At 44.4% G+C, this 27,855-nt stretch overlaps 4 protein-coding genes across 6 annotated transcripts; 2 read left to right on the top strand and 2 right to left on the bottom strand.

Moving 5' to 3' along the window:
- Positions 1–54: 54 nt before the first annotated feature.
- LOC118311507 (ATP-dependent zinc metalloprotease YME1L1) lies at positions 55–8,832 on the top strand. Of its 2 annotated transcripts, none has more exons than XM_035635435.2 (18): positions 55–240; positions 782–916; positions 1,674–1,851; positions 2,292–2,390; positions 2,697–2,806; positions 3,295–3,445; positions 3,535–3,618; positions 3,965–4,117; positions 4,267–4,419; positions 4,623–4,755; positions 5,449–5,511; positions 5,617–5,729; positions 5,907–6,062; positions 6,255–6,406; positions 6,516–6,642; positions 6,754–6,827; positions 6,924–7,010; positions 7,111–8,832. In XM_035635435.2, the coding sequence occupies exons 1-18, from the start codon at positions 208–210 to the stop codon at positions 7,252–7,254; spliced, it is 2,145 nt and encodes a 714-aa protein (XP_035491328.2). In that variant the 5' UTR covers positions 55–207; the 3' UTR covers positions 7,255–8,832. The 2 variants fall into 2 exon arrangements, with proteins under 2 accessions (XP_035491328.2, XP_035491327.2); XM_035635434.2 differs by having other exon boundaries at positions 56–240; positions 3,944–4,117.
- Positions 8,824–14,170, bottom strand: LOC118311506 (patched domain-containing protein 3). 2 transcript variants are annotated; one of them, XM_035635432.2, is made up of 5 exons: positions 13,988–14,169; positions 11,794–12,392; positions 11,588–11,709; positions 11,254–11,399; positions 8,824–10,739 (listed from the first exon to the last, which is right to left on the bottom strand). In XM_035635432.2, the coding sequence occupies exons 2-5, from the start codon at positions 12,355–12,357 to the stop codon at positions 9,205–9,207; spliced, it is 2,367 nt and encodes a 788-aa protein (XP_035491325.2). In that variant the 5' UTR covers positions 12,358–12,392; positions 13,988–14,169; the 3' UTR covers positions 8,824–9,204. The 2 variants fall into 2 exon arrangements, with proteins under 2 accessions (XP_035491325.2, XP_035491324.2); XM_035635431.2 differs by having other exon boundaries at positions 11,794–14,170.
- On the top strand, positions 14,001–18,890 carry LOC118311512 (ras-related protein Rab-18-B). The gene is made up of 7 exons (XM_035635452.2): positions 14,001–14,200; positions 14,592–14,647; positions 14,771–14,832; positions 15,845–15,917; positions 16,232–16,350; positions 16,591–16,657; positions 17,372–18,890. The coding sequence occupies exons 1-7, from the start codon at positions 14,133–14,135 to the stop codon at positions 17,542–17,544; spliced, it is 618 nt and encodes a 205-aa protein (XP_035491345.1). The 5' UTR covers positions 14,001–14,132; the 3' UTR covers positions 17,545–18,890.
- Positions 18,891–20,577: 1,687 nt separating this feature from the next.
- LOC118311511 (homeobox protein Mohawk-like) lies at positions 20,578–27,720 on the bottom strand. Its single transcript, XM_035635451.2, has 6 exons — positions 26,796–27,720; positions 26,304–26,463; positions 26,003–26,156; positions 25,546–25,884; positions 21,462–21,495; positions 20,578–21,240 (listed from the first exon to the last, which is right to left on the bottom strand). Exons 1-6 carry the CDS (start codon positions 26,987–26,989, stop codon positions 20,874–20,876), a joined length of 1,248 nt encoding a protein of 415 aa, XP_035491344.2. The 5' UTR covers positions 26,990–27,720; the 3' UTR covers positions 20,578–20,873.
- Between the last annotated feature and the right edge of the window lie 135 nt (positions 27,721–27,855).

A 27,855-nucleotide genomic window follows, 5' to 3' on the forward strand; every position in this document is an offset into this window, starting at 1 on the left:
GGAACCAATACAGTCCAGAGAAGGGGAACAGATTTCGACAGGGATACAAAATGTGGCTCGTTGAGGTCATATCCGGTTTGTCTTCCGCTGTCAGACCGCCGCTGAAGTTCTCACGGAAACTTGTTACGACCCAAAGTTAAAGCGAACGGAACTGGGACCTTCAAGTCTCAGGGACAGCGGTGTAACTGCTGCCACAGAGAATTAAACATGTTTTCCTTGTCAATGACGGTGCAGCCGCAGGTAAGACAGCGAGGAGCGTTGGGCCGAGCTAACGTTAGCATTGTTGTTGTTTTGGTTCTGTCCCCTTCAGGGAGCTAAGTTACCGTTAGCCTTTTCCCCGGTGACCGAGATGTTCGTCGACCTTTCGTTTTGGTCGACTGATTTGAAGCAAACGTACACGTGCACGTCCTTCCTGTCATCGTAGTGGCGGTGGGGGCCGTTGACTTGAGAGGAGCTAACTTAGTATAACCTTTGGTGCTGTGATCAGCGTGTCCTTAGCTGCCAGGTGGGAAACTGCGTCAGTGACAGACATGTTGGACGACTGATGCCTCGCCTGTTCTTATGAATCCACATTCTAACCAGCTTTTTTTTGTAGATAAATGATAATTACCTGCATCTTCCATCTACATTTCTCTTACTTGGTGCAAAATCATGAGCTTGATTTTGATCATGAAGACTACCTGGTGTGCCTCGAACCTGTGGCTGCAGTCGGTCTCTACGTTAGCTGCATGTGGGCCACCAATCAAACAATGGTTTAGTCATCTATTGTTATTCACCACAGGTGACGGTGCCTCTCAGCCACCTCATCAACGTCCTACACTCCCTGAAGAGCTCAGTGGGGAGCAGCAGCCGTGTCACCTGCAAATCCAGGAGTCCCCAGCAGCCTGCCTCTGACCCACAACTGCACTGCACCGAGGTACAGCACGAATCGGCGGGAGAACCGCTGCATTCGCACGTCAGACAATGTAACGATAGAATTGTTTGCTTTCACACAACGTCCATATGTCCACATATAGTAATGATATTTACGATGATAATATAACCTTATTTCTATAGCGCTTATCTTTTGCCCTGATGGCAAAAGCCCGGTCACCCTTAGTTACCAGCCTTGACTTAGGAGCTACTAGCAAGAGTTGGTCAGAAGATCTTGGGTTATGGCCCGGAGCATAGAGAGTTGGTAGCACCATAGTATATCAGGGGGCCAGACCACGCTGAGCTTTAAAAGTCTTTAAAATAATTTTAAAATCAATCCTGAATTTAACTGGCAGCAAACGAATGAAGGAAAGAGGCAAGAAACCAGAGGCAAAAGTACTGTTGTACAATTCACAACGCGGCCACTTCATTAGATTCACTTTCTGTTAAGATTCAATTGAACAGCTTTGCCATAAATTCTACTTAAATGGAGTTTATAATACGTTGTTGGACATTTGGAGATTCTGTTTGTTTGTTGTATTGCTGACGTCACAGTTAAAGGTGGTGTTGTACATGTTGCACATGAAGGTGGCAGGCTATTTGAACACATCTGATTATATTGAAGTACAATTGAAAACCACCACTAGCAGTGACCTTGGTAGGGAAATATTTAATTGTACCGTGAATGTAGCTTTTAGCAGAGCCGACGTGGAGTGGCCGCTGAGTATAACTTTAGTTAACCACATTGCACTTCTCTTCAGTCCACGTGGAACCTGCAGGAGCTCGGATTATCAGACCTGGGAACACAGCAGCTGGATGAGCTTGTGAACCGCGTGTTGCCGCGCTTTAACACACATGACGCCCCGTTCCTACTGGGCGGCCAGACCGCCTGGAGGACGACCCATCTTTCTTCACACTCCTTTTTCTACAACAAGCACGGTGAGAATGTTGATGTTGGTTACAAACAAGCAGCCCACGCTTCACCCTGTGTCTGTGCCTCACTGGTGCTTCTGTCATGGTATCAGTGAAAGCTGGATGCCACATGGTCACTAAACAGGATTGGTGTTGCAAAGACTAGTCATCATCTCTTTCATCGCTAGAACCTTGAGCCCTCTTAACTATTCTTGTCACCATTCATGAGGGAATATAGCAGACCAGCACTTCTCTGTTAGCAAGACATTTTAAACATGTTGTTATGTTGAAGAATTGCTTGGAATTTAACCTTACACCGCTTAGTGAAGATGGTAAACACACATCCATAGGACACTCGGATGTATCTTACCGTTGCTGCTCCTCAATCCCGGAGCGATCTCAGTTCACTATGCATTCATTTCTTAAGCACGTGTAATAAAAAAAAAGCACTTTCCCTTTGTTTCCAGGGTTCGCATGTAGTCCCATGCATGTGTCGGCCCAAGTGTTATCCAGGCCGCATCATTCACCTCTTCACTCTGTCTGCGCAGAGCTACACCAGTGGCCAGGTAACTATGGATGAGATTCATTCATAAGTGCTGTAATAATCCATCACTGATCCATAGCAATGCATTCAGTCAGTAATGATACACGACTTCAGTTAGTTAGTTTGTTGTTTGAAAACAGTCAAATTACTGAGATAATGAGAAATAATCCGGTTCCCTGTCATTATTATGTTTCTGTCTTACATTGTAACAGTACTGTACCTGTAACAGTATGTTTATTCATAACATTTATGCTGACGTTTAAATACAGTGGAAATATGGTTGGATTTTAAACTACTTAAACGTCATATACTTGCTTTATTTTTCCAGTGTTGGTCCAAAGCAGGGGCTTTAAAACTTTGAGGACCAAAACAAGACGACGGCAGTCAAAGCTGGGTCACCCCCTGGAATCCGAGGGGTATACACCATCTTTTATGAAGGTAGGTACTTTGCCGTGTTCACATCCTTAAGGGTTGTTGGGGAAATACATAAGCATATTAGACATTAAGAGACAATTAAGTTCCGCCTTGCCTGTGTTAAAAGGCTTGTAAGTTGTCAACGGAAATTGATGGGTTTTTAAAATTTTATTTCTTAATTTAGTTGGCTAATGTTATCAGTTGAGTGCCCTTTGTTACTAGTGCTCGTCTCTTTTCTGATCAACAGCATCACATTTTTCTTCCCCTCCTTGTCTACTGTTGTTAAAGTGCATTATCGTCACCTGGTCAAACAACGGCTCGTTGCAGCCGGTCAGTTGTTCTTTAGGTCGTGTTTGTCTGCAGTAAACTTTCAGTTCCTTGAAAAAAGATCCTGAGACTAAGTTTCTTTTAACGTTTTCATTCAAAATGCAGCTATTGTAAAGGTGTGGTAAATGTAAAGGAGTTCTCTGGCTCCGTGAACACTGCTTGATTAATCTTGCCCTGTGCCGCAGGGTTTCCTCTCACGGGACAAGGTGAGCGAAGTGGAGAGTTTAGACAGTCTGGTGATCAACAAGAACATTCCCGATGGACAACAGGATTCTTTCAAGAGAGGCTTCGCCGAGGGTTTCCTGAAAGCTCAAGCCTTGACACAGCGCACACAAGGCAAGTTTTTTTTTGAGAAAAACTCAAGTCACACACACACGACAATTATGAAATGGCACTAATGTAAATACTTTCCCTCTCTGATGCAGACTCTCTGAGGAGGATTCGCCTCATCCTGCTGGTGCTGCTCCTTATTGGGATCTATGGAATCTCCAAAACCCCCTTCCTATCGGGTAAAGGCTCCGTTTCTCCTCCGAAGCTCTAATGTCTGACATGAAATCAATCAGTTATTAATAATATAGCTCAGCATTCACCTGCTTTGCTAATCTATGCATGAACATTTGTTAAGATTTAAAAGAAAAAGAAAACAGAACAAAACCATTTGAATAAACCAACAGGTATTTTGTACAACATTAACTGAAGCACTAATATATGCAATCAGATGTAGCTAATAAACAACTCTTAATAATGGGCTGTGTGTGTGTGTGTTTTTGTGTGTGCACATTAACCACGCCACGCAGTGTGATTTTCGAACTTTAATCTAACCATTTTGGGCAGTGCGGTTCCGAACTACTACAGGACTGGACTCAGCGGTGGACCCGGTCCAGATGAAGAACGTGACGTTTGAGCACGTCAAAGGAATAGAGGAGGCCAAGAACGAGCTGCAGGAGGTGGTGGAGTTCCTGAAAAACCCACAGAAGTTCACAGCGTTGGGAGGAAAGCTGCCGAAAGGTAGAGTTGTCTTGGTTTATTTTGGGCAAGATGAAAATCTCCAGCAATTCTGCACTAAGATTACCGTATAATACCTTTTCATCTGATTGAAATTTCTCTCTCCTTTATCTTCGTCTCCGCCTCCTCCTCTTTGCCTCTTTATACTTTAGGTGTGCTACTTGTCGGCCCTCCTGGGACTGGTAAGACCCTCCTGGCCCGGGCGGTGGCCGGAGAAGCGGATGTGCCATTCTACTACGCCTCTGGGTCGGAGTTTGATGAGATGTTTGTTGGAGTGGGAGCGAGTCGCATCAGGAACCTCTTCAGTCAGTTGTTGTTTCAAAAAAATATATATGTTAACTGATCTTTTCCTTTCCCATTTCCAGCCTCACACCCAAAATTCATTTTTAAAGTTGACTTTTTCCTAAAACAAGAGCTCCATGATTGTGGCCAAAAAAAGTAATTATCATTTGTGCTGAATATTGTATTACACATGTTTATGATTGTCTCATTGTTTTCTATTTTCCAGGGGAGGGTAAAGCCAATGCTCCCTGCGTGATCTTCATCGACGAACTGGACAGTGTGGGCGGGAAAAGGATTGAGTCTCCCATGCACCCTTACTCCAGACAGACCATCAACCAGCTACTTGCTGAGATGGATGGGTAATCTCTACAGTTATTACTTGCATTTTTACACTTTAGGCATATAATGATATAATAATTGAGATATTTTACTTCAGATTATGAAAGTGAACTAGTACAGGGCAGTGCCTGTTCTAAACATGAATTTGCTTAAAATGCTGTGTGAATGCTGCTTGGAATCATAGTATTATTTGTCACGTTCTGACGGGTGGGTTTGAAAATGCATCTGTGTACAGATATGAAAATAAGTCAATTAGGGCTGCAACTAACGATTGTTTTCATAATCGATTAATCTGTTGATTATTTTCTCTATTAATCGATTAGTTGTTGATTACTAATCGATTAATCGATTTACTGTTTCAGCTCTTAAGTAAATGCAAGTCAAATGATATTATATTTTCTTAAAATGTGAATCCACTGTTATCTGATCACCCCCCCCCCCCCCCCCCCCATTTCTTAAATTCATCAAGTAAAAAATGTACATAAATTGTGGCATATGCAATAGTGTGAGGAAAAAGTGGCAGTAGAGATAAAATCACGTTTCCAATCTTGTTATTGTGATATACATTTCAGAATTTTACTAAAGAAACCATCTACAGATAAAATCACAATACTGTGACTGGGAAATCTATTAAAATGAACATATGAAAAATGAGGAAAGTTCCCGCATTGCACACACTGACTTTCATGCATTACTCTCATATCACTTTGTAGGTTTAAACCAAATGAAGGGGTGATCATCATTGGAGCCACAAACTTCCCTGAGGCTTTGGACAAGTACGTTTAACTCTTGTGTCTCCCTGCGATGGCAAAATGTCAGATCCTACACTGCACTTTTAGAAATGTCAAAGCTTAATAACAGGCTTATCACCCCCTTCTCAGCGCCCTGATCCGCCCAGGACGTTTCGACATGCAGGTGACCGTCCCCAAACCGGACGTGAAGGGACGCACAGAGATCCTCAACTGGTACCTGAAAAAGATTAAAATGGATCCAGGTGTGAAACGAGCATTCCGCAAAAATGTATCATTGTAGTGCATAGTGTTGACATCATAGTCTGAATCTCTTAAGAATATCTGCCATTGGCTTTGTTGCTGGTAAGAGTCCGAGTCCCAGACTAACTGTTCTAGATAACTGTGATAACTGTGTGGATGTTGTGTTTTTATCTGTGCAGCCATTGAGGCCAGTATTATTGCCCGGGGCACGGTGGGCTTCTCGGGCGCTGACCTGGAAAATCTGGTCAACCAGGCGGCCCTGAAGGCAGCAGTCGACGGCAAAGACATGGTCACTCTGAAGGAGCTGGAGTTCGCCAAGGACAAAATCCTCATGGGTGAGAAAAGCTCTGCTACTTGGTTAAAGATTAATAACACCACTCAATTGTTTTTTTTGTTTTTTCCATATAGTAATTGCTTAATTTTTCTGCGAATCACTATCCTCGCTTTTTACATTTTAAAAATGTTGTATCTTTCTGTGTCACTCTTTCTCGGGAGGAAATCACCACGGTCATTCTCTCTCCTTCTAGGCCCTGAGAGGAGGAGTGCAGAAATAGACCAGAAGAATAAAATCCTCACAGCCTACCACGAGTCGGGCCACGCAATTGTTGCATACTACACCAAAGACGCCATGCCGATCAACAAGGCGACCATCATGCCCAGGGGCCGGAGTCTGGGACATGTGAGTAAACCTCGAGTCTGTTAAGTTGAACACTAACCGTGCATGTTCGATACCTGCTCCGGTGCAAACTTCCCTCTTTTGTGCCTCCTTCTTCCTTCCTCCCTCCCAGGTGTCCATGCTTCCGGAGAACGATCGCTGGAGTGAGACTCGCTCTCAGTTGCTCGCCCAGATTGACGTCAGTATGGGTGGACGTGTGGCGGAGGAGATGGTATTCGGTCAGGGGGACATCACAACCGGTAAGGTAGTAGTTTTCAGAAGGGCCAGTGAGTCATTAAATGTTTGAGTTGAGAGGGTGGTTTTCAGCAGGTTGACATATTGAAGAATCCGTTTCATTTCTTCATCTCCAGGAGCATCAAGTGATTTTGACAGTGCTACCAAGATCGCCAAGATGATGGTGACCAGATTTGGAATGTGTGAAAAGGTAGGTGGACTTGACAGGAACTGATTATATTATAGACATTTTATTGTTTGAATTTAACATTTATTAATGTTTCGACTTTTTGTCTTTGTTGCCCAGCTGGGTGTGATGACCTACACTGACCTTACAAAGCAGAGCCCAGAGACACAAGCGGCTGTGGAGCATGAAGTCAGGGTGTTACTGAAGGTCTGTGCGATCTGTCGCTGAAAAACGAAACATAAAAAACTGACTCTCACTTTTGTGAGATAAATTCCAACCATATTTTCTTGTGTTTCCTCCCCCCCAGGAGTCTTACGAGCGAGCCAAAGCCCTGCTGAAGTCTCACGCCAAGGAGCACAAGAACCTGGCCGACGCTCTGCTCATGTACGAGACACTGGATGCCAAAGAGATCCAGCTGGTCCTGGAGGGCAAGACCCTGGAGACGAGATGAAACCAGCAAGGACGGAAACGATCGCGGTGGGAAACAACAGGGGGGTCATTATTTTGAGTGCTCATGCGTTTAGGAAGCTGGGAATCAGAGGAGTGAGAAGTCCTGGCCTCTGTTCACACACGTCTCTTGACATGTTGGACGGTGTCTTCCCATCATGGAATCTCACAAATATTTCAAGACCAATAGCTTTTGTTATTTGAAACTTCAACATGGCTTTCTTGTTTTCAGCAGGTGTTTGTAGCCGTATGTGGGAAGGTCAAATGTCTAATGTTAACTCAGGTCACTTTATCAGCTGGTGTTATGAAATAATACATGAATGTAAATATGCACCTTAATTGTTTTTTTTTTTAATTTGGTCAGATTCTATTTAGTGAGCATATACAGGTTCCCAATCTGTCAATATGAAATGCTGAGCAGCATAAACCATTGACCCAAGGAGCCACTGTCTAATCTTGGCAGCCATAATTTAAATTAATCTCAGCTCGTTTTTTTTTATTTAAGATGTTTTCCTGTGTTTGTGTGCACCTGTGTTATTTGTACGTATATGTTCAAGGTCAGGCTGTACTCTTCTCTTCTTCAGCTTGTCAAATTCTTAAGTTGGCACCTTGAATTTTCCAATGACTTCTTTGTGTCTGGGATGTTTGACGATCTCCCGTCCTGCTGTTTCCCCCACTGCTCCCTGTTGCTTCAAGGTTGCCTTTTGGGGCTGGGGGGATGTACTGTTAGTGTTTTCTTTTTGTTTTCCCTTTTGAAGTAGGACGTGTAAAAAGTAAAACTACAACGTCACAGCACTTTATATTAGTGAACAAATTCAAAATACACCTGTGCAATCTTCATGTAATTTATTTAATCCATGTTGTGTGTGTACAGGTTGAACAGAAACCGCTGCTCAGCCTCCGAAAGCACGCAGGAAACACAAGCTGCGTTCAGGTAGTGATAGGGTCATGGAATCTTTAGGATTTAAAGTTGTGGGATTAGCCTGATTTATTGAAATACTCACTTTGCGAAAATATCAGTTCTTCTTATACCTGCAAACGGATGGATTTTGCCAGTTCTTTCAGCTACAGTATTGTCCCATGCCATCTTTAAAAAAAGATGTGAGACAAACATGAAGTTTAATTGTAAATAGACCTTGTTTCTAAAGATGAAATTTCTTCAACTGAGTTTGTTGGTAGAAAGTCGAAGCTGTGTGTCTGTGAAAATGTCTTTCCTTTAAATTGAGTAGTTAAAGCGGCAACCTTGTATGTAATCCTCAATTTATAACTAGACTAGACAGTTTAGCTGTTGTCAGGATTACCACCAGCAGATACTTTATCAATAGTGTGTTCATCTTCTGTTATGTTGCTTCACTTTGACATATAATATATCTGTTTATTGGTCTTATATACATATACATCTTTGGGATGTGATGGGAATATTGTATATAGATGTATAGTAACGCTTTTAATGCTGTGCACACACCGAATCGCTCTCTGCTGTTGAGGGACGAAGGTCTCCACGAACACCGTGATGGCAACGCTTCATGAATGTTTGTGCGGCTGAAATAAATAAAGAGAAACCAAAAGAAAAAACTTGAAAGTGGCTCAGTTTACTGCAGATACAAAACTGTACAAAATTGCATCCCTTTCTCTTTCTCTCTCATCATTTTTCTTTTTTAAGCTTCATATACAGCTAAATAAAACAAGTACACATGGTTAAACATTGCTTGGTTTAACATGATAAGTCGGTATATTTGAACATCTTATCATTGGTTTGTTGTTATGACTTTGCGGAAACGGCAAACATTTTTTTCAGTGGCAGCATTAACGTCACAGAAATTGGCCTCCAAAGGTTGGAAGCGAACATATCTGCAAATATGTTTTTTCTCATCTTTTGAGGAAAGAGTAACTACGCACAATTTTTTAGTATCATTTCAGACTATATTTCCTTGCGTGGGAAGAAATTTGAATTTCAAAGTGAAATGGGACATCTCCAGTTTAACGACACTCCGAGAAGTGTCAAGAACACTGGGATAAACACCAGGCCATGGAGCAGCCCGAATGTGATCACAAGAAACACAACCTTGAATAATGTCCTGAAGATGTAACTCCTGGACGCAGACAGCGCTGCCACCCCTAGGATAGTGGACGCTGCCCCTTGCAGAATGGGATACCCCAAATAGGCCAAGGCGTCCGTGGCTTTCTCATTGACGTCGCGCTTGGCGCTGGAGACGAAAGCGTAAGAAATATGCGCCGAGAAATCCACAGAGAAACCAATGCTCATGACGAGGTTGATCATGGAAATGGAGTCCAGGTTCACGCCCCACAGCGCCATGAATCCTGTCACCCCGACGATGACCGAGCAAATCGCAAACGCCACCCACAGCGAGCAGAGGAGACTCGGCATCAGGATGAGTGAGACGACGAGCATCGCGATCGCCGCCACCAGGATGGTCTGGATGGTGTTGCCCATGATGGCGGTGTACTGGTCAAAGTAGACGAAAGCAGGGTGGTACACCAGCAGCTCCACTGGACATCGCTCTGCTGTTTCCCTGAGGCCGGTCATCATGTGCTTCGCTGTGGTCTTGTTTAGTGTTTGAATGAAAAAGCGCGAGGCCTGAATCTCATCGTCTGCCGTCAAGTTGATGTCTTGTCTGAACATTGGGGCGATTTCTAAGAAATTGGGCAAATGGGCTTGGAAGGCCTCTCGGGAGCTCATGTTGAGACCGGTTATATTTGCATACTGTTGGAACGAAAGAAACCAAGCGGATGTGCTGTTGACATAGTTCAAACTTTCAAAATCTGAAATGCACGAGTGCAACCGCTTCCACTCTCCCTCGTCCCAGTAGGGGAAGGGTTGTGTCACTGCCACCATCACGTTGTAGTTGTATTCAGAGAAGTGCTGCCTTTTAGTATTGTAGTAATCGACGATGTAGGAGTCATCCAACGCCAGATTCCTGATATCAAGTCCCTCCTTTAAGATCCAACAACCATACATACTAACAACCAAATAGGCGACATATAAGACAAATACCTGAGCTTTAACCAGTTTGCGCGTCAGAAATGGACCAAAGTGCTGCTCAAACATTTGGCTTATGGCCTCAGTTTCCTCCCTTTCCGTGATCTGATCGTAGCTCCCTCCAGCGCAGCAGATACCGAAGGCTTTTGAATTCCCGTCTGGTAAGTCCTCTGGGACTTTGGCACAGGTAAACCAGTGCTTGTTCTCCTCTTCCCTATGTCCATTCAAAGCCATACACGCCCCAAGGAAGGTGATGTTGTACAAATAGCAGAAGCAAACCGAAATCCCACCATAGAGGCAGAAGGACTGGACTGAGCCAAAGGGTGAAATGTAGCCCAGCAAGAGAGCCAGAGCGTCGGTCAGAGTGGTGACGGTGATGGAGACGGCAGCGTCCCTGTAGGTGTCGGCCAGCCGGTTGGGGACACTGTCCAGGACGCGGGTCCTCTGCCAGCAGGAGATCATGATGAACATATCATCGAGTCCAATACCTGTGGGTCAAAAGAAAGATGAGATCTTTTTCGTTTGTTTGTCTTCAAGATTCCGCAAAAAAGTACAGTTCCGATTTGCACCAAACTTGGTGGAGGGATGGGACAAGGGTGAAGAAGGAACACATTACATTTTGGTTGCAGATCTTATCAAAGCGGCAACTGCAGAAATTTTCATCAATTTGTTTGGCATTGTGGGGATCCCTGTGCTCTACTGAGTACCAATCGAGTTACTGCTTTTACGGGCAGCCATTGGTTGCCTGTAAAATACGTTCCATTCAATTCTGTACATTGTGAGTGTCAGTTAGCCGACTCTTGGAACTTGCTCGAGTTGTGTAATCCAGTGAACATCAACTCTATATTTGTTTTTGGCCATTAGGAGTCAAACAACACCAATTTCCCCCGAGGCCCTCTAACTTGTTTACAGTCCTGGGTGTGTCAAATTCAAAATAAGCTGTGCTTCATCCGTCGTCATCGACGCACATTTTTAAAATGTCATTTGGAGAATGCTACCTACCCAGTATCATGAATGGACAGGAGGCAGCCGTCATGACAAAAGGTTGGCCCAGCAACAACAGTGCTCCGAAACCACTCAGGACTGCCAGACCTGTAGAGAGCACCCCGCATGATGCCACCCACACCTTGGTCCGTACATTATCCATCCTGAAGGAATCAGAGAAGACAAAGATTCAGTCACTCAACTTTATCATTTTTTATGATAAAGTTGAGTGGACTCTTATTTTGAAAACTTGAGTTTTTCTTTATCCAGGTTGACAGTAAAATTCATGTGAAATGTTCTCTCTACTTCATAAATCAATGCAAATTCATTGCAAAACAGACGTTTTACCAACCTCCAGCATGATATAATTGAAAATGCGATGGCAACGGCGTAGGTGACGGAGAACAAATAGATGACGGAAGTCGGGGATTTCTCAAATTCCCACTGTATTGACATAGAGGTGGAATATGACACCTAGGAAAGAAATACATTTTATCAGACATCACTTTCGTTCAAATCGGATTATTTAAAACAATGCTTTGTTAAAGGTGTGCTTACCTGAACGGAAGTTGATGATTCATTCGAGACCAAATATATGAAACTTTCCAACCACAGATCGTTTTTTGCTTTGTTGTCCTCGCGTAAATAGTAAAGAAGCTGAATGGCTTGAGCACTTACAACAACTGAGCTCTCCTCATCCAATTTCACACTTCCCACACTTAAATATAGGGGAATACTTCTAAAATCCGAGTGATACCATGGGTATGTCAAATTGGCCGCATCTATATTGTTGGCATCGTATTTGAAAATATCTAGAATATCGTTAGAGGTGCAGGATCCCATCACGCCAGCACAAACATCCACATATTCAAATGACTGGTTGTGAAACTGCACTAACATACTCCTAATTTTAAAGTCCAAGTGTAGGATTTCCTGAAGTGACCCTGCAGTCAGGATGTTCCCGTCACTTGTAGCTACGAGAGTTGCGTAATTCCCGCTTGTGCTCAGCCTTAACCTTGAGAACAGGGACTCATTTCCCGGAAAAGTTTCTTGGACATACTTCCTCTCCGTCTTGGCTCGTCCATCGGCAGGCGTGAACTGTTCTTCGATATCGTTGGACATCCTGTCTGGGAGAAAATAAAACCCACTTCCCAGAGCTGTTGAAAGAATGACGGGGGTGATCAGGAACCACCAGGGATGGGATCCAATAAAACGACCCACCTTCCCAAAACAGATCTGCAGGTGTCTCTCTGTGAAATCTGCACGGCACTTGGCCATAGCTACTTAAACGTCCCCCCGTTACAAGCTGTATTTCTATTTTTTGGTTATTTTACTGCTGCTCCCGTTCGTCAGAAATTTAAGACCAACGTAAGAGGGAACTGCATTCACAACCTACTGTATTTATTGGGCTGCAGATGCTTTGTGGGCTTAGATTTGCATAATAACAGGGTCGGCCTTCTCTGTAATAGAAGGCCTGTAAATAGAGGGTGTAGCATGGCCTACTGGTCCCATCACACTTGTTAGTACAGTCACTGGTTTCTAATTGCTCATCCCCCCCAGGTGATTTCCTGTCATGGTCGAGTACCTTAGTGTTTAGGGCTCTTGGAGAATAATGAAGTGTAGAAAAGGCACAGAACAAAGATGTGTTGTGCTTTATAATGATGGTCTTCATTTAGTCTTTTCAAAGGTTTTCCTGCCTATTGGCAGTCATTGTCTATGGTTGCTTCCCCTCTAAAATACCTCAACTTTACCTAAATTAAAATGATACAGACATATTTTTAAAATAGAGTTCTTAAAGATCCATCCACATTTTTGCTATATCAAGAAAAGGCCAGCGGTCATCTTTTTATTAGCAATATGTAACAGAATGTTAAATCAGTTGGCTGACAGTCCATTATTTTAGATTCAACCAATCCACTTCTGTAGACGAGGAGTTCTCATATCAACAACTGGGACAATTCAGTCTTATTAAATATCACCATCTTAATTACAAATATGATATTACATACCCAAATAGAGGGGGTATGGTTGCACTCATTATTTAATCTCAGCCATATTTCTGGGTATTTGTATCTTAATTTCAACAGACTAAAAAGACTCTGAGCTACCACACACTGAAAAGACAGTGTTCACCTACTTATTTAAAAAAATATACATTAGTAACAGACAAATGAATTGAGTTTATCTGTCAATACATTTACAGGTTAAGACAATTGAAAACTTTAATTTGGAAAAAAAAGAGAAAAATTTGTCCATTACCAATGGAAGCAATATTTTTTTTTTTTAAATTTTTTAAACAATTCTCTCTTTTCAGCGCAGTTTGTTGGACATTGAATCCTTGGTGTTTCATCACAAAAATAGTTTCATCTCTTCACATAACATTGTTATATTGTTTTGTCACACTTTCCATTTTGTATAGGTTATCATCTTGTATATTTTATTTATAATGTATTTTATTGGAACACGCCTTTACTCAAAATCCAGCCATACAAAACCAAATATACAGTCTATGGTTCAGGCAAACAAATTTTTGTTTTTTATTTTATTCAATTTTATTTTGAAACAATGCTTCCGTCGCAGACTGAAAACTCACCTGTTCCGACTGCACCTTACTCCCTGAATATATTATTATAAAAAATATAACGATATATCAATAACTCTAAACCCCTCCTAAAACGAGCACTTGAAGTTGTTTTTCTCTAAATGTTTACGTACTCTTCGTGTATTTTATTTTGAAGCCTCGCGGACCTACCCTGCGCGTCACAGCACTGGCGGAAGTTGTGCTAACAGCGGGCTGTCACCGGAGCAGCTAGCCGTCCGCTTCCCGCAAACAAGTCCGAAGAAACCGTCGATTAAAGCGTCGCCGAGGGGGAAGTCGAGCGAGCTCCCGCGCCACTATGGACGACGACGTGTTGACGACTCTGAAACTGTTGATAATCGGAGAGAGCGGCGTCGGGAAGTCCAGGTGCGTCTTCTGTTCGCAGCTCGCCAGCTAGCCTGTTGCTAATGTTGACATTCCTCTCGAGTTAGTGCATTCTCGAACCGCTCGGCCGCAGCTTGCGTTGGAGCACAGCTGTTTCCCCCCTGTCTGTTTATTTTAAATAAGTTGCCATTTCGACGACTTAATAATGCTCCGGTTACATAAACAGTCGTGCGGCTTGTGTAATATCTCTTTTTGTAATGCTGCTCTTGGTGTGTACACGCGATTTTGTTCTTCGTTCGTCAGCATCGAAACTGCACATTTGTTGTGACCCTTTGATGTTTACGTAAGTGACGTAACTCTCACACGGTTGGCGGACAAGTTAGACAAAAAGGACGTAGCCTCGACTTAGTTACCTCTTGTTTTCCACCAACAGTCTCCTCCTGAGGTTCACAGACGACACGTTTGATCCGGAGCAGTCAGCCACCATAGGTCTGACACACACACACACACACACACACACTACAAACATATACTGTACACAGACTGATGTAAACAGGATGTGTCTATAAGTCCTCTCTCTGTCCTCTCTCTGTCTTTCTCGTGTCTGATCAGGTGTGGACTTCAAAGTGAAAACACTCGCCATAGATGGAAACAAAGCAAAACTCGCCATATGGGTAAGATACTCTACAAGTCTTTATGCCACTGTCATGTTTGTGTGCGTGTCAGGGAAAAACACGAGGAGGTGCGGCATCTCCCCACAAGATGGCGACAATGCTCAGTCAAAATCTCAGAACGACAACAACAACTGAGAAGTTGCTCAAACGTCATATCGCCAGGCACAAAGTGAAAAAGGGCCGCAACTAACCATTATTGTCATAATATCTCAATTAAACGATTAGTTGTTTGGTGCATACAATGTCACAAAATAGTTACAAAATGTCGATCGTGTTTCTCAAAACCAAGACATGATGTTTTGTTTTGCCCACAACACCAAAGATATTTAGTTTACTGTCATAGAGGAGCAAAGAAACCAGATAATATTCACTTCTATGAAGCTGAAATCTGAGAACTACTTGAACCGATTAATCGATTATCAAAATAGTTGGCGATTAATTTAGTAGTCGGTTACTAGCTGATTAATTGATTAACTGTTGCAGATCTAAAGTGAAAACATAAAGTTTTTTATTTTTGTGCAAGGGCTTTAAAATGCTTCCGGAGGTTATTGAAGTCATATGTCACGTGGGACTAAGTCGAGTGAAATAGTGATTATTTTGTAATGTTGTTCGGTTTGCTTCTGCCTGAGCTTGTTCAGTCCATTAAGACTTTGTTTACAATTTCCATACTTACTGTAAACGTGATCCCCCCCCAAGAAAAACTACATATCTACATATAAGTTAGATTTTGTCAGTACTTTAGCCATGTTTTTGCGGCTATTTTTTTCAATGACCTCCCCTGATTGTCCCTGGTTTAAAAATCAGAACAATGTGAATTGTGTATATTTCTCTCGAGCAACAGATCTGAGAGTCTCGCATGGAGCTGCCGGGACAATGGCCAGTTCACGGTGGGACAGTCCCAAGAGACTTATCAGGAGCACATGTCAGAGTCGCAGAGTTTTTTGGCTGCCGTACCTGTGTTGGTCTCAAAAGTTTACCGTCATGGAATCTTCTGCTGTCTTCACTTCTGCAGGACACAGCTGGACAGGAGAGATTTCGCACCCTGACGCCCAGCTACTACCGCGGTGCACAAGGAGTCATACTCGGTGAACAATTTACACTCAAAAATGATTTTTAATACGAGACCTATATTCAAAGACTTTCTTTGTGAATCTCTGTTTCTTATTTTGTCTTTGTTTTATTAATACTAACTGACATCACAGGAATATTGTCAGTCACCTCTTGTTTTATGGGTTGCCGGTAATTTTCGTGACCTAGAAACTGACGCAAGCTAAATACCAGAACAGTAAATCACAGGCCAGCATGATTGACGCAGCTCTTTCCATGTTATGAAGATGTTATTACACTTACAATGATATATTGATGATCTCCTTTGCCGTCTCTCTTTCCTCTCTGACAGTATATGATGTCACAAAGCGTGAAACTTTTACAAAGCTTGAAAACTGGCTGAACGAGTTGGAAACCTACACCACACGCAATGACATTGTCAAAATGCTGGTGGGGAACAAAATTGATCAGGTGAGTGTGTTAGTTTACAGCATATTCAAGTATCTGATAAGTTTAAACTTTGGCTTTTAAAATACATTGTTTCTGATATTATTAATGTTGGGGGGGGACAGACATACAGCACTAAAACATATTTTGTAATTGTGCCATGGATGTCGCTTTGCATTTTACAAGATGTTTAAACACATTGTCCATTACCACGTGAATTAAACGTGGAATAAAAATGACAGAGGACGTCTGTTTGGTTTCCAGGATGACCACGAGGTGGACAGAAATGAAGGACTGAAATTTGCGAGGAAACACTCAATGCTTTTTATTGGTGAGTATCCATGAGAGAGTCTTATCCCATTTGGTTCCGACGTGGCCATTTAGACTTTAAGAGCCATATAATGTAAGTTAAAGCGCTTAAAACCTACTGTGCTGCACTTAAAAAGTCAAGTCTGTAATTGCACAGTTGGAACAAGTCAAGACGTCGCGCAGCGAGTCGTGCATTTCGCTTTGGGTTTGTTGTGTTGTTTATACTCCCGTTAGGTTTCTCTCAGACCGTAAGCGCAGCGCCACGCAGAAAGAAGCTGCAGAAGAAGTGCATTATGATTAAAATCTAGCCGGCTTTTCGTTTTATCGAAGCCATGTCTACACGTGTTCCTGATTCCCATCTCCAATCTTGGCCCTCTCTGGGAAATTAGGTTAACGTTTCACTGGAGTTTTCCATTTTAGAACGGCTAAATTGAGGGGTTTTGAGAAGGGCTGGGGCAAGAAGATGTCATGGTTTTAATCCGCTGTCAGGATGTCTTCATCCTGCTGGATGTCTCCTGATTCCTAAATGAAGTCATTTCATACTTTTTTTTATTTTTCATCAACACGTGGACATTTTAAAAATCTTAGTCATTTGGTGTTTTGCCATTTATAAAAGGAAAAGAAAGATGGAAGATGTTTTGGTATTAGAAGCTGGCGTATAGCGTTTTTCGGAAAGCGATATCCCCTTCCCGGTCTTTTGCTAAACTCATAAATCCCCCTCTTTCCGTTTGCGCAGAGGCCAGTGCAAAGACCAAAGACGGCGTCCAGTGTGCCTTCGAGGAGCTTGTGGAGAAAATCCTCCAGACTCCAGGGCTCTGGGAGAGCGAGGGCCAAGGCCAGAAGGTCCGTCTGGGGGACCAGGACCAGGCCAGTGGCAGGGCATGTGGAGGATACTGCTCTATACCCTGAAACTGAGCAAAAAGAAAAAAAAGCACCAGCCGGACAGGAACGACCACGGACCAGAGACCAGAACTAGAGAGCAAAAGAGAGATAGAGAAGGGGAGGGAGGGAGGGAGAGAGAGAGAGAGGTGGAAGTGGAAGTACTTTTTTAAAGTTAACTGTTCAGAGTAGATCTGTCGGTCGAACGGACTCTGCTGTTTGCACACTTCCTTTTCATTCATCACCTGTCACGTCACATCTTTCTGTTTTAAAACATGATTCAGAGGATCGTACCAGAACGACCTCTCGTACGAGGAAGTCTCAACATTGTAAGTGAACCAACGCCAAGTGTACGTCTGTCACACAAAGCGCGTCTGGCTTGAATTTGTCTTCTAGGCAGCGGAGATCCTGTTGTACATTAGGGCGTCGGGTTAACGGTGTAGTGCCTATGACACAAACCAATTTGTAGGTTACAGGACATGCAGCCTGTCAAATTTGATTGAAAATGATAAAATGATAATCAATGTAGAAGACCGGGCAGTCATTTACCTCCAGGAAACACTCGTCCTGCGCGTGAGCTGTGAACGTCCACTTATACATAAAATGTGCAAGTCACACGCAGTATATTTACATGCATTACAGATTCTCGTGAGCGATTCCCTAAGGAGACCTCACGGCAGATTATTGTTACTGGCACTAATTTTGTTTTACCCAATTATTATTAATTTAATGACGATTACCTTCAAAATTCTATGCTTAAAAAATATGAAGACGCTTTCGATTGAATCTATTTCAAGTTATTTTTTCCCCGTTTTACCTTGGAAATATGCTAAACAAAAACAAAAATCATCTTTTAGCTATGTAGGATTTTTGGCGAGCAAACCTATCCACGTCTTTGACTGTGACTGGTCAGGACCATAACTTCCAAGTTTTACAGTGTTTCGAGTTCCTCCGATTAAATTTGACCTGAGCTCGACAGAATGGTTTTGGTCTGAAACTGGTCCCGTGAGCTCGTTTCTCCGCATTTATTTTGCACTCTGTGTGTTGTTGTGGTCCATACGTGGCCCCGTTTCTCACACATTGTAGTACGAGCATTCCTGAGAGCTTTGTTCCTCCCCATCTCGATTATATATTCGATGTATCGTCGTTATTTGTTTGACTCCTATTTTCTTCTTTCCCCTGCTTTTCCCTCTGTCCCCCCCCCCGTCCCTGTGGCTTCTGCCGTGCATCTGTTTGAATAATATACAGCAATATGTAAAAAGAAAAAACCTGACATCTGCCTTAACATTGAATGACGTCTGCTAGAGTTTTGGCCGTAACGTTTGTATTGTTTAGAAAATGAAATAAAAAACAGCCCCCGAGATGCCATCACTCAAGACGAACCGTTGTTTAATTGCCGCTCCAGAGCTTCTGTTTTAGCTCCACGTTGTGCAGACGAAGCCCACCTTAATGAGAAGCAGCTCCACAGTGGAAACGGGATTGAGGTGCTCTTTCCGTGATACTCGATGACTAGCCCGTCGCACATGCGAGGATGAAAACATTCTTTGCAGTATATGTCAAAAAGAATCGACCAGGGCCAAGACGCAAGTGGAAAAATCCTGTTAATCACGTTTTGTGAAACGGTCCTAAAGGGGGAGGCCGATGTGATTACAAGCTTATGTTTGGTGTCGGCACGTTGCCCCCCCCAGACGGAACGGGACGTTCCACGCAAAGGTGGGAGCCGCGCAGCAGACATCCTGTTGAGGCTCGACGTGTCCTCCAGAGTTCCAGTATTTGTCATTTTTCGGCAGTTGACCCCCACCGCCTTGAGGTCAGACGATTCCAGAGAGCTTATTTGTCATAAAAATAACGTTTGAAAGTCAGAAATAAAAAACGGTCGTGTGTTTCACTCACGGACAGGAAACGAGTCCTCGTATTTCATCACTGATTCTTTAAGAACCAGTGGGTCGCTCTAATGTACGCTGCCAGCAGACATGAAGCCACATCAGCAATCATGTGGAGCTGTATTTCTGTACGTCGCTTTATTTAAATGCTCTGCTGTGTTCACCGGCAAGTTGTTAACTATCTGTTCTTGCTGATGGGTAGTGTACGGTTTTGTATTTATTCATTTATTTATTTTCCTGAAAACAGTGGCCTGCTGCAGCTGAAAAGGAGTTTTGACAGTTATGTGACTAAATATAGACGACAAGGACAGATTCCTCTAAAGAGAAGCTAAACACCTCGATCGCCCCCTGGCGGTGGGCTGCCGTACATATAGATTATAAACCCCGCCCCCTCCATGTCAGCAGATGGGACATGGACCATGTTTAGTTATTTAATGCCATACAAAACAGCATTAGATATGTAATGACGACGACTACGTCACCAGATTAATACCAACGCCGGCTCCAGATATCGTCAGCAGGGCAAGATGGCGGCGCCCGTCTACCGGGATAGTTCGGCTTCGCTATTGCTCAGTGGGGGGAAAGATGTATCAACCATCTTTATGTGTATTCATTGGGTGATACAAGCAAACACAATGAGTATAAGGATGCTAAAAATTTGAGCTAACTGATTGTTTTTTCCACTGTGAGCGACCACTGTCACATACAAGCAGTCGTGAGCAATTGACGATATGATAAAAATAGTGATTGTCTGCTGTATTTGCTAACTTTGTTGCCGTTTGGCACTGATCCATGAACCTAACATTGGTACTTAGTACATAATTCTTTGTGGGTTTATCATTACCAGCGATTCCTTTCACAGTAAACACAGTCAATTGATGCGTCATTAATATAAAATATCCGATTGTAGCTGCTTTTAACTTTGGATGGAGAAACTGTTAGTTTTTATTTTTGGCCTTGTCCATTGTGCTCTTTCTTTAAAACCGCTTCCTACTCATTCCAGTTTGCCACACGCCTGCTCACATTACAGCATCTTTAAAAAAGGAATTTAAAGGGATATGTCGAAACTGTGAGAGCCACAAGGGCGTACATGAGAACCACCGCTAATTACAGTCCAGTAAAACGGAACTGCAGCTCTGGCCGCTGCGAGGCAATCGCTTAAAAAGCAAACGACCGGTCGAAGGATTTCACATTGGGTTTATTCAAATAGCTGCTGTCGGACTGGGGGATCGGAAGATAATCCAGTCTCGTTGAAGTTAATATAACTCACTGCGACGGGGGGCGTTAGGGACATAGCAAAAATATTCAACAGTGTTAGTCTTTCTATTTTACAATGTCAAAAATATTTCAAAAAATGTCAAAGTTAATTAGCAATACAAAATAACAGGGGCTGTACATGTATTCCAAGGCACCTAAGCGTCTGGCATTCCTACACGGAACAATGTCTTTATGGACCAGGCGCCTCGTGTTCGATGCCTACACGCTGTTCGCCAGGGCCACTTTGACTGTCTGGACCTCGGCGATGTGAGAAGACTTCTGGATGATGCGGCTGGCCAGAGCGGGCCCCGCGGTGCAGCTCTGCCTCGGGGCGCAGGCGGGCCTCGGGGCGCAGGCGGGCCCCGCGGCGCGCATCCTGTCCAAGATGGCGACTGTCGTCGCTGCGGATAAGGGCCCCCGGGTGCAGCTCTGCCCTTTGGCGGCAACGGCGGTTGGCACTGGGCCGCTGCTCATCTCCCCCGCACGGCTCTGCCCCTGGGCCAAGTTGGTCAGGGCCACGGCGGCGTGGATCTCCCTCCAGCCCTGGTCGTCGTGTCTCTGCTGACCTCTGGCCTCTGGCTGGTTCCTGTGAATATATATATATGAAAGAAACAGCTGCATGAGGTGGAATATCACCTCATCTCTTGCCGGAATTAACCGGGGGGGGGGGGGGGTGGGATTAAAGAAATCCAGAGCAGAAATAATAAAATATTTTGCCAGAAAAGTATGGATGAATTAAACGTGGCGGTTCAGTTTCAAGAGCAACGACCAAGAGTTTGATTGTGGACTGCGAATAATTACACGTACCTGTCACAGTTCGTTGGTGTGTAGTCCACTGTTTCTGCAAAAGAGAAGAAGAAAAACACACTTGTGAAGGGACGATGTCATGAATCCATGTCATTGGATAGCGGTGACATATTCGGCAGGTCAATCAGCGTTTGGATCAGGCTCCTGTGGGACAATGGTGCATAACATGACCGCGTGAATGACTCTGTTCTACGTGTGAATGTTTATCCTTGTGTTCGTGGGTGACCTGTGCGTTGTGTACAGGGTTACGTGTGTGAGTGTGTTAATCTCCGAATATTGGTACATTGGAGTTTACAGTCACCGCTTCGTTTGCGTCTCTGGGTTTGTGCTCCTCGGTGCCAGAAAGGTTGGACTCAGTGGAGTGCACCGGTCTGCTCCGGCCAAAACAAATGCATTGTGGTGTTCCTGTTAAAAAAATAAAAGCCAGATATCTACGTCTTGTCTCGAGGCAAAACGCTCTGTTTTGAGGTCACAAAAGCTCGACTAACACCTGTAGAAGTTAAGTCCACAGTGTTGCGCGTCTTTTCCGAGCGGTAGATTCATTTGGGAATGTCTTATGAAAGAATACGCAGGAGAGCCCCTCTCGATCTGTAGACGAGAGAGAGAGAGGTCAGTACTTCTCACAATAATCTACAATATCTCTGGCTATTTCAGAAGCAGGATACATTGGCATCATATTATATTGCTTGCACAACTTCTGTTTGCGGTCCGTGCACAGATGCGCATCATACGCAGAGAATATTTTCCAGTTTTGGAGTATCGCCGTTTTTTTCCCTTGGAGCAGATAGAAGCTGGTCAAAACCAATTCTTTTCTCTCCTTCAGAGAGAAATAGACAGAGAAATTAGAGGCCCACTGTGAATCAGTCATTCGGTGCTAACAGGCCTCCCCAAAAAAGGCCCCGGTCTGATTTCTTCAGCCAGACCGAAGCCAAGAGCAACTACTTGTTGAGAGTAAATCATTTCGCAGTTTTATGCTTTTTTTGCTACTGATTGTCCCCACACATTTCTCTCTCCGTAACGCGCCTTGCCAAAAGAGAGCTTCTGTGCCTCTGTTGTATTTATTACCATGAAAAAAACATGGTTTACAGCAGGGATCGGTTACAACACGTTGTTTTGTTTTTTTACGAGGGGTAATGAAGTTGCTCCCTGTTTTTTGTTTTCACAACCCCCTAATATTTCATGGTCCTGCAGCGGCGCAGCATACTGTAATTTCGTGTCAGAGCTCACATCTAAACTTATTTATCTGCAAATGAGGAACTCATTATCTCATGTTTGTACAGCTAATATAATGCGAGAGGTGAATCGGACTGGAAACTGGGAAAGAGCCTGGAAAATACATTTAGCACTTCTAAAGATCACTAATAAAAAATGATTATGTCATTAGTTTATTCCCGGACGATAACAAAAGTGTAGAACCATCAAGTTGTGGTTGTACAGTCTTAAACTAAAATTAAAGAAATAGTCCAGCTCATATCCCCTCTTCTCCTCTCTCCTCCCTCCGCGGGAGACTCAATAAGTAGAGTTGAATTTGCATGAACATGACTTTGTGCACATTATGGGATTCAACTTTATTTCCTACGATAAATCCTGTCCAATGAACGCCACTCGATGAAATAATGTCTGCACGGGCCGATTTAGGCCTCGGGGGGGGTTCTCCCACAACACAAGTTTAATTCCCCTCATGCCCCCAAAGACCTTGACTGTCAGTCTCGCCGGTGTGTGTCACTGGGATCCACACTGCGAGGCTACTGGGCACTTGAAAAAACTATAATGTAAGCATATTTCCTCAGTTTGGGTTAGTACGCGTGAACAAGAGCCTCCCCTCTCTCAGCGCGCAGGTTTTCATTTGGAAAAAACCCCCCAAAAAATGGGTGGAAAACGCAGTGTGGCGTCCGTCCAGATATCCTTTTCTGCCTCTCTGTGTCTCATAAAACTTGGTACTAGTCACATTTATGGCTCTGCGGCCTTCTTTAAAGGGAAATACTGAATTTGAATGCGAGTACCACATTACATGGTGCAAACACACTCACATTCCTGTAAAAGGAATAACACACCACGAACGTTTACTACTCCAGGAGACTCTCAGAGCGACACGGCGTGGTGACATCCACTTATTAGAGCATCACTTGAGGTCCATGTGATGCATGAGTATGAATGCGTTAAGGGCGTTGGTGCCCGTGGATGAATCTGGCAGGTGGACTTTCCACTTCGCCTCCACAGAGGTGTCGCAGCAGGGATTCATTACAGGTTTACACGAACATCGAAACAGCGCCGGGTATACAATGAGAACCCCCCTCCCCACTATATACGGAGAAAGGAATATAAGCCTTGAAGTAAAAGAGTAGATATTCAATAGTTCAATATTTTGGTAAAGACCGAATGCTTTCTTGTAGAGAATGACATTCAATCCCACAGCTAACATGAAGCGGATGTAGACATTTATCTCAGCACAGCACAAAGACTGGCTATGCTGTGAAGGGAAACAGCCCGTCTCTCCTGTATATAGCCTCGTGGTGGCAGATTATATATTTTTTTTTTTATACATAGGTTAAATCAATCAGATAAAAAAAAAGTGTTCATTCGCGATGTTTACAGGTGCTGGTAGGTGGATGTTGTCAGATTTAGACAAAACTAGGCTATTTCAACCTGTGAGTTATTGTTTTATCACCGTGTCTCGCTTTGAAATGAATGAGAATCCATGCGTGACCGTTTTCTAATTCATATAATCACTGATTGAAATGTTTGTTAAAATATATGATATTTGCTTACTAGTTTTAGAAAGTAAATATACTTTGGAGCACTGTAGCATGTCGCCGGTTCACTGTCCCCGTAAACGCACCGGCCATGTTTACATTATGAATTTCCCCCCTCGAGTTATTCAAGCTGCGGGCCGGCTCGAGGTGAAAGTGAGTTTTTCCCGGATGCAGATTAAGCCTTGTCACAGACGATAAAAATATCCATTCAACAACCTGCGTTAGACTGGGTTCTCATTTTTGCCAAGAACAAAAAAAAAAAGAAAAAGGAACTAAAAGCATGCCTGGTTTAATATCCGAGAGAAACTGTGAGATGTCCTGTAGAGTAGGAATGGTTTCAAAAATCTTTGAACAACTCTGGTAATGCGATGTAAATTTGGATTGAGTTTGAGCAGGGACGTCACACTTTGGGAGCGGGCCGACTGCCAAAGTGCACACGAGTCGAGGAAACACAGCTACGCCCTCAAACACGGGTGGGAGAGGCCGAGTGGATTCGAGTGATCGTCCTCTCTCAGGTGAGCAGCAGCTCTGGACAGTCACTCCAACTTTAACTGCTGCATTTCTGCAGCTTGGCAGAGGCCCCCCGCTCCTCGGCCCGGGAAGAATAAAGTCTCAGACGTTGTGTAATTGTCCTTGAGACCGGGACTGGACATTTCCACCGTGGCAAGAAAGCTGAGGCGGAACAAATGGCACATTCTAGTGTGCGGAAATGATTTTTTGCGGTGTGCGGCGGGCAGCCAGCGCCAGCTCCGTCCAAGTTTCGAACGGCCGATTCGGGTGTCTGCATGAGTCTTCGTTGGGGATGTCTGTGGAGGCCCTGGCTCGGGCACCGGAGCGGATTCGACGGCCGTCAGTGTGCTGTGCTCCCTATAGGTCTGAAAGGGCAACTCAGGTGTCAAACTCCTTCCCGGTTTTTTCGCTGTAACTTTATAAGTGAATCTCGCCGAGCTTCTGATTTTGGGAGGAAGGCCCAGACATTCATTAATGTCAGGGCCTTGAGGAGCCGCGTGGAGGTTTCTGTTCGCTCTCCTTCTCATTTTACGGGACGCCGCGGTGTGCTGAAAACGAACTAAAGGGGGAAGCGAAACTGTCGTTTCGGCTCTCGTCATCGTAAATCTGCAATTTATATGGCGGATGCTTTAATAATTTCTGTGGACATGTGGTGCCATAATTTCTTTTCTTCCCAGTTCCGCCTCTGTGCTGTATTTGATTGCCTAACTTGTATAATGCTGGGCTACCATGATATCATGCTTCACCATCACCGATGTTAATATTGTCACGTGTCGTGCAGATTTTGTGTTTTCCACTGCAGAGTTGAAACTCTCTCTCACCCATGTGGTAGACAAAGTTTGTGTCCGTCTCGTAGGACGAGGCCGGGGACACGGCATCCCGGTCACATTCGTTGGAGCTGAGCGACTCGGAGTGGCTCCTCCTCTTGCGGGACGAGGCGACGCCGTCGGCCTCCGCCGCCATCATGTGCCGCAGGGTGTCGTTCAGGTAGCGATTGAGCAGGCTGCTCTTGTACTTGGAGGGAGGCGACGCGCCGCCATCGCTGTTGGCAGGGTCGGCCATGGCGAGGACACTGCCCCGTTTCTCGAGCGCGCTCTCGTGGGACGATGACCTGCCAAAGTTTGCCTGGCCGATGGGAGCTTGTGAGGGACACTCCTCATCTGCAGCAGAGGACACACAACTTATTTCAGATTCAAATGGTAAGATGGGGCCGCGTTTTAGAATCTTGTCTCGTGCAACGACTTAAATGAGCCCCTCGAAGGGGACTGCTGCTCTCACCATCCGAGTCGGTGTCGTCACTGCACACACTCAGCCGCTCAGCGTTTCCCTGGATGTATTTATTATACAGTTTGATCCTCAGGGCCCAGCTCAGGTCCGGCTGCCGCACTGTGTTTTTCAGCCTCCGCCGGGCATTTGCAAACCAGTTGGAAACCTGTCCGGATGAACCTCGTTACGGGACACTCGCTCACAAAATCCAAATGGTGACACATCAGTGAAGGGACTACTTTGCCTTAATTCCTCCATCGCTTGTTTAAAATTTAAAAAAAAAAAAGTCATATATTGCATGAGCTCATCTCACCTGTACGAGTGTCATGTGTGAGCCCAGAGCCAGCAGGACCTTCTCAGTCTTGGTGGGGTAGGGGTTGTCTCGGTGTTTGTACAGCCAGTGTTTCAGGGGTCGGGCCATGTCCTGCAGCACCTGTCTCTTGTGGCGAACCTTGACCCCGCCCAGACGAGACCTGGAGGAGTCGGGAATAGGCTGATAGATTCACCGAGTCCACCTACAACCCCCCCCCCCCCCCCCCCCCTCTCTTTTTGGCCCATGATGTCGACAAGACAAACAACGGAAAACTCTCCGTGTAAGAGGAAATAAAAACCTTTTGGTTGATTTACTAGAGTTAATCTTCCAAGAACTTGACAACTTTGTCAGTGAAGGCAGATGTGTTTGTGGAAAACAACATGTTTTATCTTTATACTACATTACTTTACAACTATGACTTTTGGATAGATTCAATTGCAAAGCAAAATAGAGTATGACTGACAAGAGTAACACAGAAGAATAGGACCATACCCATATCTTCTGTACTTGACAGTGGAGCTGTTTTTGCTGGTGTCCTGGTATTGCAGCAGGTCTGTGTTCTGTCCGTCTGTTAAACCGCTGTGAGGCAAGTCGGCGTAGTTCAACCTGCTCCTCTCCTCTGCTCGCCTGTCGTCCTCCAAATGAAGCAGAGTTTCAGACTTCATCATCGCGGCGACTCTGCTCATTCTCAAAACACGCACGAGTTTTCCTCGGTCAAAACAGGTGCAGCACTGGAATTTCCAGATGTAAACAGAAGCAGTCGGTTCCCATCCTTGACCCCCCGGATGTGAAGGTGTTATTTAAAAGGAAGGTAAAAAGGAGTCCCTTTGCTCTCCTCCCTGTGTCCGCGGGAGCCGTGACTGAGAGGACAGAGGATGAGGACGATGATGACGACAGAGTCCGGTGAGCGAATGTTTGAAAAGTCTGAGGATGTTGTCTGGTTTAGTGGAGCTGTGTGAGGAGAGAGTTCAAATAACCTGCTGCGCCGCTGCCTATTGGCTCTCCCACCGTCCAATCACGTTGGGCTCTGAGGGGAGATGCTTGCAGAGGAGCAGCAAAGTATTGCACATGTAAGAATATCAGCAAATGTGGTCTATGGATTTACAAGTGACATTCTGTGCGGTGTTGACTGCAGCCCCGCGTTAGGCAGTCTCATAGTTCCTACATGAGGCATGGGATTTCTCGCCGATCTCGTGGTTTTCACCAAACGATCGCGTCAGCAAATAATAACACGTGTTTTACCAGGGGGACTTTTTATGGGTGTAATTGCACGGTTGTCTAATACCCAGCGAGACCGCCAAACGGTGCCCTGTGTTACAGCAGGCGGTGAGTCCTGCACGCCGGCTCGCAATGAAGAAAGCACCAACAGTGGAAAGTGGAGCGGATCTTTCCCCCATGTAATCCGGAGTGTTGCACGTGCAAATTCACCCATCCTTTGGGTCTGTAGGTGCGTTGCCCGTGTCAGAGTAGTGCATCGATACCCCGAGTGGAGCGTGAACAGGGAATCCAAGAATATTTGTCAGTGAGGGTCTCCGTCTTGGAGCCGCAGGGA

The sequence above is a fragment of the Scophthalmus maximus genome, chromosome 5 (genome assembly GCF_022379125.1).
Source record: "Scophthalmus maximus strain ysfricsl-2021 chromosome 5, ASM2237912v1, whole genome shotgun sequence".
Classification (NCBI taxonomy): Eukaryota; Metazoa; Chordata; class Actinopteri; order Pleuronectiformes; family Scophthalmidae; genus Scophthalmus; species Scophthalmus maximus.